Here is a 13,577-nt window from a genome sequence, read left to right on the forward strand (position 1 = left end):
CTCAAGCCTAAGTCTGTCTTGTCTCACTTTTAAACACTATCTTAAACTGCCTGCCCCTTAAATTGTTTTATATTTCTGTTTCAGTCTGAAACTAATTAAATTTGTGGTTGATTTATGTTTTTTATTATTAACCTTCCACACTTCCATTTCTGCAAACATGACATAATGAAAAAAGTTTTAATACAATAGAGCATTAAAATATGTCTTTTCTTTTAGCCAGAAACGTTTGAGCATCTTTTTATCAAGCACACAGAATCAGTGACATTTGGTCCTCTTCTTTTGGAGCCTGAAACCATTTCAGAAGATATCAGTGTTGATACACCATGGAAAAATAAAGATGAGATGGTACCAGCCACTGTGGTCTCTCTACTTTTGACAACTCCAGATGTTGGAAAGTGTTCTCTTTGTATTAGTGATCAATGCAACAGTGCTAACTTCTCTCAGGCCGAGGGTACCCAGGTAACCTGTGAGGACGAAAGCAGGAGACAACCCTCTGTTAAATATGCCACGCTGGTCAGTAACTCGAAATCAAGTGAAACTGATGAAGAACAAGGGCTTATAAATAGTTCGGTCAGCAAGTGCTTCTCTGGCAAAAATTCTCCACTGAAAGATTCTTTCCCTAATAGCTCTTGGGAGTTAGAGAGCCAGGCGTTTCTTATGGTATCAGATCAGCATCTGAACAAAATGTCACCACACCTTACATTCCCAGAAGGACTGGATGAACTTTTGAAACTGGAGGGAAATTTCCCTGAAGAAAATAATGTTGAAAAGTCTATCTATTATTTAGGGGTCACGTCAATCAAAAAAAGAGAGAGCGATGTGTTTCTGACTGACGAGTCCAGAGTGTTGTGCCCATTCCCAGCCCACTGTTTATTCACTGACCTCAGAATCCTCCAGGAGAGTTGCTCACACTTTGTGGACAATAATTTCAATTTAGGAACTTCTGGTAAGAAGACTTTTGTATCGTACATGCCTCAATTTCAAACTTGTTCCACTCAGACTCATAAGATAATGGAAAACAAGATGTGTGACCTAACTGTGTAATTTCATTCAAGACATCTTCAGATTTGCATCACAATGGGTCATATGAATTGTAATGTATTGCTTTATAGCTGTATATATTACTTTAAAAGATGGAAGAGAGAAAAGAAAATGGTCAGAGTCAAATTTGAAAATGGTTGTTTCAAAATTAATGTTGTCCGTTTGTCCTCTCTTGGTAATATTTGCAAAAAATGTGAGAAAGCCTTCATGAGCCTAGTAGTGTAGACAGACTCTTATAATGATTCTATTCCCAAACTGTAGTGAGAAGGGCTCTTGTTTCTAACTAGAAATTAGCTAACAAGTAACAAATACCATCTTTTGTGAACATTAGACCTGTGTAGAAAGAGCTAATCTTTTGTATTACACCTACTTCTGAAACAAGGCTTCAAACTAATATTTGTGAGATGTAATTGTTCTTTCAGGGGTGTGTTTGTTTCACCTTGGGTTGTCTTTGAGTTGTGCTAATTCTCACACACAAAACATGCACACACACACACACAATTTGTACTTAATGTGTGTCCTTGTGCATTTTGAGAATATGTGATGTGTTTGTAATTTTGTACTACCAGACTGTGTGATTTGAAGTAGACACTTCCCTAAATGTTGAAGATAAATAGAAAAGTTGCCCTGGTCCAAAGGGATTATACTGGTGAAGACTAATAAGTAAGTTAATTGATATGTACCAAATCTAAGATGCATACCATAGAATGAAGAAACCTACTAGAATGGCAATATCCATAACCAGTATTTTAATGACAATATAGCACTTTTGAAAGCATGTTCTTAATTTTGGCTCTTCTCTCTAAAAATGTTGAAATCATCACTTTTTATAAAGTTAGATTGTCAACTGTCACTGTATATAACCCTGAATCATCTTTCCTCATACTCACTTGCATGTATACTGTTTTTTTCACTTACTGAGCGTTCTCTTGATCTAAACCAACTACTGTGCTAATAGTTTGTATATTTTAAGTCAATTAATTATTGCAATGGTTGTATGAGACATGTTTTACTATTAACATTGTACCCCTTTTAAAGATGTCAGAAGTATTGTTAAGAGGTCTCAGGATTTCACATACCAAACTGATGCCTCTCTTACACGAAAAAGGTCTAGGGCCCATACCAACCCACTAATTAGTGTGGTAGGAAAGACTTAGTTCTATGCAAAGATAAATGGAAAAGATTTTTTTCTACTGATTTTCAAGTGACTTTAGAGATTCAGAAACAGACAGAAATTATTACATATATGGAAATTTCCATAAAATTGACTATTGCCATTTGTAATGCATGCTTAGAATGTAAACATTGAATTGAAGGTATAGTATAGAAGAGGTAGAAAATTATGTTTTGCCATACTCTGCATGTAATTGGAGATTAACCCTTGAGCACATCCACTGACACACAACATTCTCCTGTGGTCTGGGACTCAGACCAACAGGAAAGAGAAACTGATAGGCGTTCCAGTCGGCCCAAGGATGCACCATGCTGTGTGTATGCTGGTGTGATCCAGATGTCCCAGGACCACTGCAGTGCAGGTCTGAGTTAAAGGACTTTAGTGACAGAATATTAATCTTAGATCACTGATACCACCCTTCTGCAGCTTCAGTTCCCCCAAACAAGCACACAAATAAACAAAAAAAGCACTTCAAAAATATTGAAATTCCAAGGTTCTTTCCTTCATAGAGAAGGTTGAACTTTGGCCTATTGGCATGTATAGAATTAGATCATATTTATTGTTAGTGTGCTTGAGTTCTGATGTCCACTTTTGAAGGTTTATTTCACTATATACATTATTATGTTTTTATGAGTTTTTGTGAAAATTACTGCTATTAAATAGTGGATTTTCATAAAATTCAGGAAAAATTTAGAATGTTTTATACATCATAATGGTCAGATACTCTACATTTCTTCCCAGGGCTTCTATAAATAAATTTTAAGGGAAGGGGTAGTTGAAGTATTGGATTTGGAATTTTAAACTTAAGATCAATCTGAGATTTTGCACGTTTCATTTAAAGGCCTTAAATTGCTGGGCACAGTGGTGCTCGCCTATAGTCCTAGCTACTTGGGAGGCTGAGGCAGGAGGATTGCTTGACTCCAGGAGTTGGAGGTTGCAGTGAGCTATGATTGTGCTACTGCACTCTAGCTTGGGTGACAAAGAGAGACCTTGTCTCTAAATAAATAAATAAACAGATGCCTTAAATTGCAACACAAGCTACTAATCATGGTCTCGCTAAATCTGAACTTCATGAAAACCAACATGGAAATTAATAATTTGAGTTATGGCTTCAAGTTTAAACAACCTGTTTGAAGATAAACCATTTGTCAGGTTAACAGGATTACTGGTTTCCTAGCTTAAATCCCCCCCAAGAACAAAGATGGAAAAAATATGAGGCACACATCACTAAGGGTAGGGACCTCCTGTTGGAGCCCTATGTCTCATTTAGAGATGAGCTACATGTTGACAAGAGGAATAGGAATGGTTATTCTTTTCTTTTTAAACCTAGTCTTCAAGTAGTAAAAGGACTTGGATAAAGTTCCCAAATCAGTGTGAACTTCACTGGACTTAAGGTTTTATAACCATGGGCATGACATTCTTCTAGTCCTCTCACTGTTTTCCAATAAAACCAACTCCCTCTTTCCAAATATCAAACATGGTCACATTTCTTCATGAATATTCATATTAACTACTTGAAAACTGAAGAAAGAGAAACTTTAGGCGGTGAGACATGTTGAGAGTTGTGTGCACAGTGCTCATAGGTGGAGTGGGACAACATGCTGATGGATTGCCACACATGGCAACCATGAAGTTCTGCATCACCTAGATGTGGATGGAAAAAGACCTCTTTCTAAATTATTTTCTGTCGGCTTTAAAAGAAATTCCTTCTACATTTCATCTTTTATGAGTCATCTCAATTGGTACTTTCACAAACTCTCAAGTATTCATTATGGAGAAATAATGAATACCCAAAGTTTAAATCACAAAATTAAAATTTCTCACTCTATTGTGATTAAAATAAGCTGCATTTGAGAAAAAAATTTAAGTGTATTTACTGAAAAAATGTGAATACCTCTTTATAAAAGGAAGCTAGATAAGTCAGTAATTTTACTCTTCTTGAGCAGCTAGTTAGAACAATAGCACTCCTGCACCTAATCATATTGTTGGGAGAACAATGTAAAATATAAAAGTCTGCATTAGAACTGAGATATTGTTAATGTATTTGCATGAGTATCAGGAAATGGTTTACATGGGGTTTTATATTGAATGAATTATTTTTATAAAAAATTTATCAATATTTATTTTGGAAAGCTGCTGAAAATGTTTATTTTTCAAAGTGAATTAACATGTATGGCACCAAATTCAATTTTATGTGGGTCTCTGCCAGAGTATTTTAAATAACATGTTTATTCAAAAAACCTGGAACTGAGAATGAATTTGCAAGGTATTTAATTTTGCAGTGAAATACCTGTATTATAGATATTGCACTTTAAAAACCTGTCATAAGTGTTTGGCATGCAGTTAACATTTTCTCTTTTGTCACAATTGGTATGTTAATAAATGTTATAAACAAAAGTGCTGAGATATGCATCTCCAATTGTTCTATAAAATTTAATTATCCTAATTCTCTGTTGTGTCCCCAAAGTCATAGAGAAAGCAGTGTACATTGTGACTGTATACTCATCTTTATGTCATTATTAATCAAAAGAAATGTTAGAGTTTTGAGAAGTGAAAGTCCAAATGGAATTTGTTACTTTAGGATTATATTATTGATTGTATGACAACACAATGATATTATTTCAGCTAACATTTCAAAATACAAATAATTAACCCTTGTAGTTTGTGTAAATAGTTAATAGAAGATTTTCATTCATTGTTAGCCTTTGATTGTGTCTTCAAAATTCCTACAAACATATGCCTTGCATTTGGAAAGGGTTTGAAAATATTTTATTTATTTAAAATTTTTTATTTTTCATTTTTATGGGTACATGATAGTTGTATATATTTATAGGGTACATGTGATGTTTTGATATAGGCATATAATGTGAATTAATCAAATCAGGGTAATTGGGGTATCTATCACCTCAGGCATTTATCATTTCTTTGTGTTAGGAACATTCCAGTTCCCCTCTTTTAGTTACTTTAAAGTTTGCCCTAACTTATTGTTGATTATAGTAATGTTGTTCTATCAAATATTGTTCATTCTATCTAACTATATTTTTACATCCATTAACCATCCCTACTTTATCCATTCCCTCCCCGCTACCCTTCCTAGCCTCTGGTAACCATCATTTTACTCTTTGTCTCCATGAGATCAATTGTTTTTAATATTTAGCTCTCACATATGAGTGAGAACATGTGAGATTTGTCTTTTGGTGCTTAGCATATTTCATTTAACATAATGTTCTCCATGATTTCATTCTTTTTATGGCTATATAATATCCCATTGTATATATGTATCGTGATTTCTTTATCCATTCAGCTGTTGATGGACACTTAGGTTGATTGCCAATTTTGGCTATTGCTAATAGTGCTGCAATAAACATGGGAGTGCAGGTATCTTTTCAATATACTGAGTTCCCTTCTTTTGGATATATTCTTAACAGTGGAATTGCTGACGATACCTGGTACTGTTGCTTTTACCAATTTAATATACTGGTGGTTCTCAAATTTGTTCAGACAGGACTCTTGGAAATCATGGTGTACTTTGAAGAAAATCAAGATATAGATTTACTTCTATATCACCTGAAAACAGCTGCCTGGTAGCAAATATTTGTATATCCATATCTGTTCCTCAAAATAAGATAAAAAGAGTTTTACCCAGCAATGTAGTGAACTAGATATTCAGAGAAATCTTTCCCAATATACAGGGTGTTCTGAGAGGGCAACATGGAGGGAGAAAAAGAAGGGGAAGTCCTTACCCTAAACCAAGGACCTCAGATGTGAGCAGGATGAAGTTGTGCCCAGCAGAGGAAGCTGGCAGAGCTTATTGCCTCTTTTCATCATTGCACTGAACTGAGTTGAAGAAAATGAAAGGAAGAGAAAAGCTTCCTTGAGAATTCCTACTCTCAGCTTTGTATTTCCTCAGACTTCTATTCTCAGATTTTCATTCACATGGATTTGGGGCAAGAATTCCTACTACCTGGGTGATCTAGAAAAACAAAAAGCAAATTATCTAGTTCTAAGAGTTCCAGATTGGTTGAGCCTTTAAGGTACATCACAGAAACAAATGCAAACAACCCCTGGGGAAATCCATCCTCAGCTCACATCCTGAAAGCTTCAACTCTCCAAGGAACTTGGCCCCTTTAGTGAAAGTCAGTGGGAACAAAAGATAACAGAATGAGAAACACAAGGACTGGAAAACCAAGCCAACTTGTGGAGGAAGGCAGAGGGGAAAGGGAAAAGGGTTGGTCCTTGAAGACACTATTGAACTGCTGAGCCAATCCTGTAACTTCCTACTTCTCAACTCCTAAAGGAAAAGATCCTTTTTACCTATGGGTTAAGCCATTTCAATTGGCTATCTACTGAAAGAAGCATCTCACTTGAGAGAGAGAAAAAGAAACTGAATTGGGAATGGGGTGATTGTGATGACAAAATAGCCACACATTGTGATTGATTCCTAAAAGGCAGACAGATAGTTATTCTGTTTCTGGTTTTGGAGAACCAGCCCTAGTAAATTGGGAGTGGGAGTGGGGAAGACTAATTTTAGATTGAGGGAAAATCACAGTCTTAAAAATCAACACAAATCCTGGTCCCAGTAAAACTGAAGAATACTTAGTATATGTTTATTCTTCTTTTAGAAAGAATGAATGCAATTCACATAGTTATTAATATAGAAATTTCTGACAGCACACCATGCCTCAAGCAGTAATGTGAAGATAAGCGAGCATCTGTTGACCCTGAGATAAAATACAGATAAAGAAAACTAAAGAGACATAAGAGGTTCTAGCCAGCCTCGGTGAACTTGAATTCTCCCAGAAAATTTTAAGATATTTGATACAGGAAGTATATTCCAATTCCTTCTCACAAAATAGGACTCAGTACAAAAGGATAGTGTGTTGAATGCTGTTGGAAATTGTTATGCTGAAGGTGCCCAGTAAAACTTTCCCGAAAGTCTTCTCTTTAGTATACTGAGAGGTGGCCTGTTTTGAGGATTCCCAGAACAATTCTAGATTTGCAATCTGTTTTTGCCCCTACGTCATTTTGTGTCCTTTGTAGATCCTCCCCTCTCTGAGCCTCAGTTTCCTTGACTGTCAAATGAAAAGCATGCTTTACTTAATTTCTGAAGTATCTTTCAACTTCAGATTTCTAAAGCCATGTTTCTTTACCAATATTCCTCTTTAATGAGATTACCAATCTCAACAGTAAAGACAAAATAGGTGTGGATTTAGGGAGCATTTTTTTTTTTACTCCTGGTTGTATTTTTCTTATAGACTCAACAATCTGGGTTCTTCTGATGTGCTGACTTTACTTTCAGGGGCTCTCCTGCAGCTGCCCTTAACAGACTTTAAAGTCAGGCTCTCCTACAACAAATGTACTGAAGCTACAATAGGTAGTTAATCCTCCAAGAAAGGAGTTTCATGTGCGTGAATGGGATAGGAACTGTCACCAGCTTGATGTAGGTGGTGGTAGAGCTATTGACAGGTGAAATTGCTTGCAATTTCCCATAGATTATATTGACAATACACTGGGATATGTGATAGAGACAAATATATAAATATTTAAAGCAAGACATATATATGTTTGATGGCCTATCTTTATGAAAATCTCTTTAGTAAATATTTTGTTTATAGCCTTAGGCCTGGTATTTCCATGCACTGTAATTTCATGAGAAGGCTGGCAGGAAAAGTTTTTGACTCTGTAGTAGTAAGTGAAATTGTACAATTAAGTTCCCTGGCCAAGTGTGATACCTTTAATGCAAAGAGTTTAAAGCAAGGAGGCCCTGCAGCAGTAAGCTGGCATCTTGACACCTTAGGGATCTAAAAGAAATCTGGTGTGATTTCAGTGAAAAGTATTTATCTACTACAGAGTCAAATTTATCTACTACAGAGTTGATATATGTATACATTGTGAAATGATCACTAATCAAGCTGATTAACATATTCATCACCTCATGGAGTTACCATTATCTTCTTTTTTTCTTTTTTTAGTTGTTATAATATTTACGATGTACCTTCTCAGCAAATTTCAATATACAATAGAGCATTGCTAACTACAATCACCAGGCTATACATTGAATCTCCAAAACTTATTCATCATGTACAACTGAAATTTTGTACTTTTGACTGAAATCTCCCTATCTCCTCCTCAACCCCAATCCCTAAAAATTCCCATTCTACTCTTTGCTCCTATAAGTTTGTTGTAAATTTCACCTATATGTGAGATCACCTTGTATTTGTCTTTCTGTGTCTAGCTTATTTCACTTAGCCTAATGTCCTCCAGGTTCATCCTTGTTGTCACCAATGGCAGGATTTCCTTCTTTTCTAAGGCTGAATAATATTCTGTTGTATATATGCAACACAGCTTTCTTTATTCATCCATAGATGGACATTTAAGTTGTTTGCATATCTTGGCCATTGCATATGGGCTGCAATTAACATGGGAGTGCAGGTATCTCTTCAAGATCCTAGTTTCCGTTCCTTTGGATATATAACCAGTAGTGGGATTGCTGGATCTTTTTTTGTTTTTTGAGACAGAATCTTGCTTTATTGCCTGGGCTAGAGTGAGTGCTGTGGTATCACCCTTGCTCACAGTAATCTCAAATTCCTGGGCTCAAGCAATCCTCCTGCCTCAGCCTCCTCAGGTGTTGGGACTACAGGCACGATCCACCATGCCCAGTGAATTTTTTGTTGCTATTATTAGTTGACCAGCTAAATTTTTCTATTTTTAGTAGAGATGGAGTCTCCCTCTTGCTCAGGCTGGTCTCGAACTACTGACCTCAAGTGATCCTCCTGCCTCGGCCTCCTAAAGTGCTAGGATTACAGGCATGAGCCACCATGCCCGGCCTGTATTGCTGAATCTTATGGCTATTTTTAACTTTTTGAGAAACCTCCAAAATATTTTCCCTAATGGCTATCCCAATTAATAATCCCACCTAAGCTTTTTTTTTTTTTTTTTTTTTTGGTGGTGGGTGGGGGGTGTTTAAAATTTAGATTCATTTTCCTTATTTGTTTTTGGTCTGTTCAGGTTTCTATTTCTTCTTAATTTGGTATTGGTAGGCTGTAGTTTATAGGAATTTATCTCAAGTTATCTAATTTGTTGGCATATACTTGCTTATTATAGTTCCTTATGATACCTCTTATTTCTGAGGCATCTGTTATAATGTTACTTCTTTCAGTTCTGATTTCATTTATATTTGAGTCTTCTCTTTTTTTTTAAGTTTAGCTAAGGTTTTCTCAATTTTGTTTCTCATTTTAAAAAGCCAACTCTTGGTTACATTGATCATTTCTAATGTTCTATTTTCTATTTCATTTATTTCTGCTCTAATCTTTATTTTTTCCTTTCTTCTGCTAACTTTGAGCTTAGTTTGTTCTTTTGCTAGTTCCTTGAAGTATAAAGTTAGGTTGTTTGTTTGAAATCTTTCTTCTTTTTTAATGAAGGTATTCATTGGTATAAATTTCTTCCCTCTAAGTACTGCTTTTGTGGTATACCATAAGTTTTGGCATGTTGTGTTTTTGTTTTCATTTGTCTTGTGATCTTTTCAAAATTATCTTTTGATTTTCTTTTGACTCAACAGTTGTTCAAGAGTGTATTGTTTAGTTTGTATTTATTTGTGAATTTTCTCATTTTCTTATTGTTATTGATGTCTAGTTTCATTCTGTTATGGTTGGAAAAGATACTTGGTATGATTTCAATTTTCTTAAATTTATTAAAACTTATTATGTGATCTAATATGTATCTATGCTAGAGAATGGTCTGGTCTTGAGAAGAATATGCATTCTTCAGCTGTTGAGTGGAAAATTCTGTATGCGTCTATTAGGTTCATTTGATCTATAGTCTTGTTCAAGTCAACTCTTTTGTTATTGATTTTCCTGCCTGGATGTTCTATCTATTATTGAAAGTGGGTTATGGAAGTCTACTACTTTTATTGTACTGCTGTCAATTTTTCCTTTCACATCTGTCAATATTTGCTTTATGTATTTAGGTAGTCTTATGTTCGGTGCATATATATTTATAATTGTTATGTCTTCCTGTTGGATTGATGCTTTTATCATTATATAATGACCCTCTTTGTATCCATTTTTTTGTGTAAGTATAGCTACCCCTTCTTTATTTTGTTATAATTTGCATGGGATATCTTTTTCTATCCTTCACTTTCAGCCTATGTGTGTCCTTAACTCTCAAGAGTAGTTTCTTATAGATAGTATATTGCTGGATCTTAATTTTTTATCCATTCAGCTATTCTGTATTTTTATTGGAAAATTTAATCCGTTTACATTAAAAGTAATTGTTGATAGGTGAGGACTTACCATTGCTATTTTGTTAATTGTTTTCTTCTGGTTTATAGTTGTTTTGCTCCTCTCTTCCTCTTTTGCTGTCTTCCTTTGTTATTGGATGATTTTCTGGTAGTAATTTGTTTTTAGACTTTGTTCTTTATCTTTTGTATATCTATTGTTGGATTTTTCTTCTTAGTTCTGGAAGTCTATTTCCTTCCCAGATTTGGAAAGTTTGAGACACTATTTCTTTCAATAAGCCTTCTGCTCCTTTGTCTCTCATCTCCTCTGGAACTCACATAGTGCACATATTGGTTTGCTTGATGGTGTCCCATAATCCCCATAGACTTTATTCACTCTTTTAAATTTGTTTTTATTTCTCCTGTATAATTTCAAATGAACTGTTTTCAAGTTCACTGATTCTTTCTTCTGCTTGATTGAGTCTACTGCTGAAGCTTTCTATTGCCTTTTTCATATAAATCACTACATTCTTTAGCTCCAGATTTTTGGGGAGCTCTTTTTTATGATTTCCACCTCACTGCTGAACTTTTCATTTTGTTCATGTATTGTTTTCCTGATTTTGTTGATTTTGTGTTCTCTGGAACTTGCTAAGCTTAAAAACAATTATTTTAATTTTTTGTCAGGCAATTTTCAGATCTCTATTTCATTGGGGTTGGTTAATGGAAATTTATTGTGTTTCTTTGTTGTGTCATATTTTCTTGATTTTTTTTGTGTGTATTCCTTGTAGGCTTGTGTTGATGTCTGTAAATTTGAAGAAACAGTCACTTCTTCCAGACTTTACTGACTGGCATAAATCAGTAGAGAAGATCTTCACAAGTGGCTGAGTGGGGTACCTGGTGGTACTGAGTCTGGAGGCACTAAAGGGCCATGTGTGAGCACTGGGTCCAGTGGGACATGGTGATGCTTATTTTGGGATGGTGGGGGATATGGTAGAGCTTACTTTGGTGGTGTTCAGTGGTGCTGAGTCTGGGTGTGTGTGAGGGTGACAGTTCTGGTGGGGGTGTGGCATCATCTAGTCTGAAGCCAATATTGAAATCTTAGGTCACCTAAATATACTGTTATTTATGCTAATTTTAACTCATAGTGGGTTGTTTACTCTTATATATTTTTTTCAATTGTGGAATCATGTTTGGCTGAACCTAAGTTTTAGAAATTCTAAAAGGTCTGAATTAAGCATGCTGTCAGAGTAGATTTGCATATCCTTCTGCCTCCTGTCGGGGAACTACTAATCTTTTAGAATGTTAATTTCTTAGCTTATAGTTTTACCCACCACAATGTAAATATAAATTTCAATTCCAGTCCCACATTCTCTTGGGGAGACTTATTAGGGTTACATGTTTTTCCCTACCCAGAGATGTAAGAGAAACAGATAAATATCTGCAATGGTTCCTTTTGACAGAAAGAGAGTCTGGCTTTATGTGAAGCCCTCAGGTTTAGCTCTCACTATTTGCAGGTATAAAGTCTTGTTTCCAAGTCTCACATGAACATTAACTAGTTGGCCTTAGGGTAGAATTGTCAGATAAAATACAAGTCACCTGGATATATTTCAATTTTGGTTAAAAAACAATTTTCAGTGAGAGTATGTTCCATGCAATATTTGTTTACCTAAAAATCAAATATAAACTGGTGTTGGATATTTTTGTTTTCTAAATATAGCATCTGACTTTTGATTTTCTTATCTTTCTGGCTTCAACTTTCTGTTCAACTTTTTTTACCTTGAGAATTTCATTTACTTTTTGTTGTCATTTATCCAGTATTGGGTGTTTTGCAGTGGAATGTTTGCTTGAGAATATCTAATCTATCTTCACACTTAAAACAGAACCCCTACATTCTGCTTTGTGTATCTAAACACCTTCAGTTAATATTCTATCCAGTGTTGCATCCCAGCCTATCACTTTAAGGTATTGCTTATCTCTGCATGGGATAAGTTCTTTTTTTTTCTTTTTCTTTTTCTGTTTTATTTATTTATTTATTTTTATTTCAGCATATTATGGGGGTACAGATTTTAAGGTTTCAATAAATGCCCATTTCCCCCCTCCCCCCATAAGTCTGAGTCTCCAGCATGACCATCCCCCAGATGGTGCACATCTCACTCATTATACATGTATATACCCGCCCTCCTCCCCCCTGCCCAATACCCTATTACTACAGTACCTATGTGACCACTTAGGTGCTGTTCAGTTAATACAAATTTGCTGGTGAGTATATGTGGTGGGATAAGTTCTTTTGATTCAAGGAATATTTATGACAATTTAAGGAAATAAATATTTATTTTAAGGAAATAACCTCAGGTTGCTCTTGGTCACATGTCCATCATTGATGCAATCACCGGTTAACATTATAGGACACTGTTATTTCTTCCCTGGGATGGAAGTGGAAGGGAATTTAAGGCAGAAGAGCACCTTGAGTGCTGTGTGCTAAAGTTCTGATGGGCTTTACTGAGGTCCCCCATGCCATCTACATATAGAATTATCACCTCTTTTGCACTTCATAATGCAAATGTCAAAACATCAGAGGAAGGGATGATTCATATCTAACAAATGAGACCATTAAGATAGGAGAAGGCTGAAAGGAAATCTTGGTAAAGTGAATGAGAGTTGCATGGGAGGAGGTTATCTTTCAGAGCTGAGAGGTGATTGACCCAAAGTAGAGGGCACTTAAAGAGAGAAATGTTAATTATTTTCTCCAGGGCAACTGACCCATTAGAATTCTTGTGCCAATTGACTGCTCTAATTCCCTAAATTTCCCTCTCAGTAACTTCAACAATATGTGCCCAGCATTACCTGGTACGAGGTCATCTATCGCACATTCTGGTCATGAAGACTGGGCGGAAAAACTGCTTCCAACTGAGATTTATAGCTGGATTCAATAGCTCAGCCAGATGTGTAGGCCAAGAGTGCCAGAGAGTAAGGGAATTAATTGAGGTGTTATGGCTGTGGGGAGCATGGTATAATAGAAAAGAGAAAATTTTCAGAGGAAAAAAAAAAAAAGCCAGGCCTGGAAGGAAAAGACTCATGCTGAGTAGTACCTGGAGGTAGAAGAGATATAAGGCAGACATATCACCCTTAACTTCACTAGACATATAC

General features: G+C 35.6%; 2 protein-coding genes across 2 annotated transcripts in view; both read left to right on the forward strand.

The window, feature by feature from the left end:
* Positions 1-1,059, forward strand: part of LEPR (leptin receptor) — a 99,409-nt gene extending 98,350 nt beyond the window's left edge. Inside the window, exon 19 of the mRNA XM_012767153.3 lies at positions 217-1,059. Within this exon, the coding sequence (XP_012622607.2) occupies positions 217-1,044 (828 nt within the window). The 3' untranslated portion in view covers positions 1,045-1,059. The remainder of the gene's footprint in view (positions 1-216) is intronic.
* The window catches only part of LOC105872867 (non-histone chromosomal protein HMG-17-like), a 123,396-nt gene that overhangs the window by 94,863 nt on the left and 14,956 nt on the right, over positions 1-13,577 (forward strand). The window lies entirely within an intron of this gene.

Source organism: Microcebus murinus, chromosome 2 (assembly GCF_040939455.1).
Source record: "Microcebus murinus isolate Inina chromosome 2, M.murinus_Inina_mat1.0, whole genome shotgun sequence".
NCBI classification, from domain to species: domain Eukaryota; kingdom Metazoa; phylum Chordata; class Mammalia; order Primates; family Cheirogaleidae; genus Microcebus; species Microcebus murinus.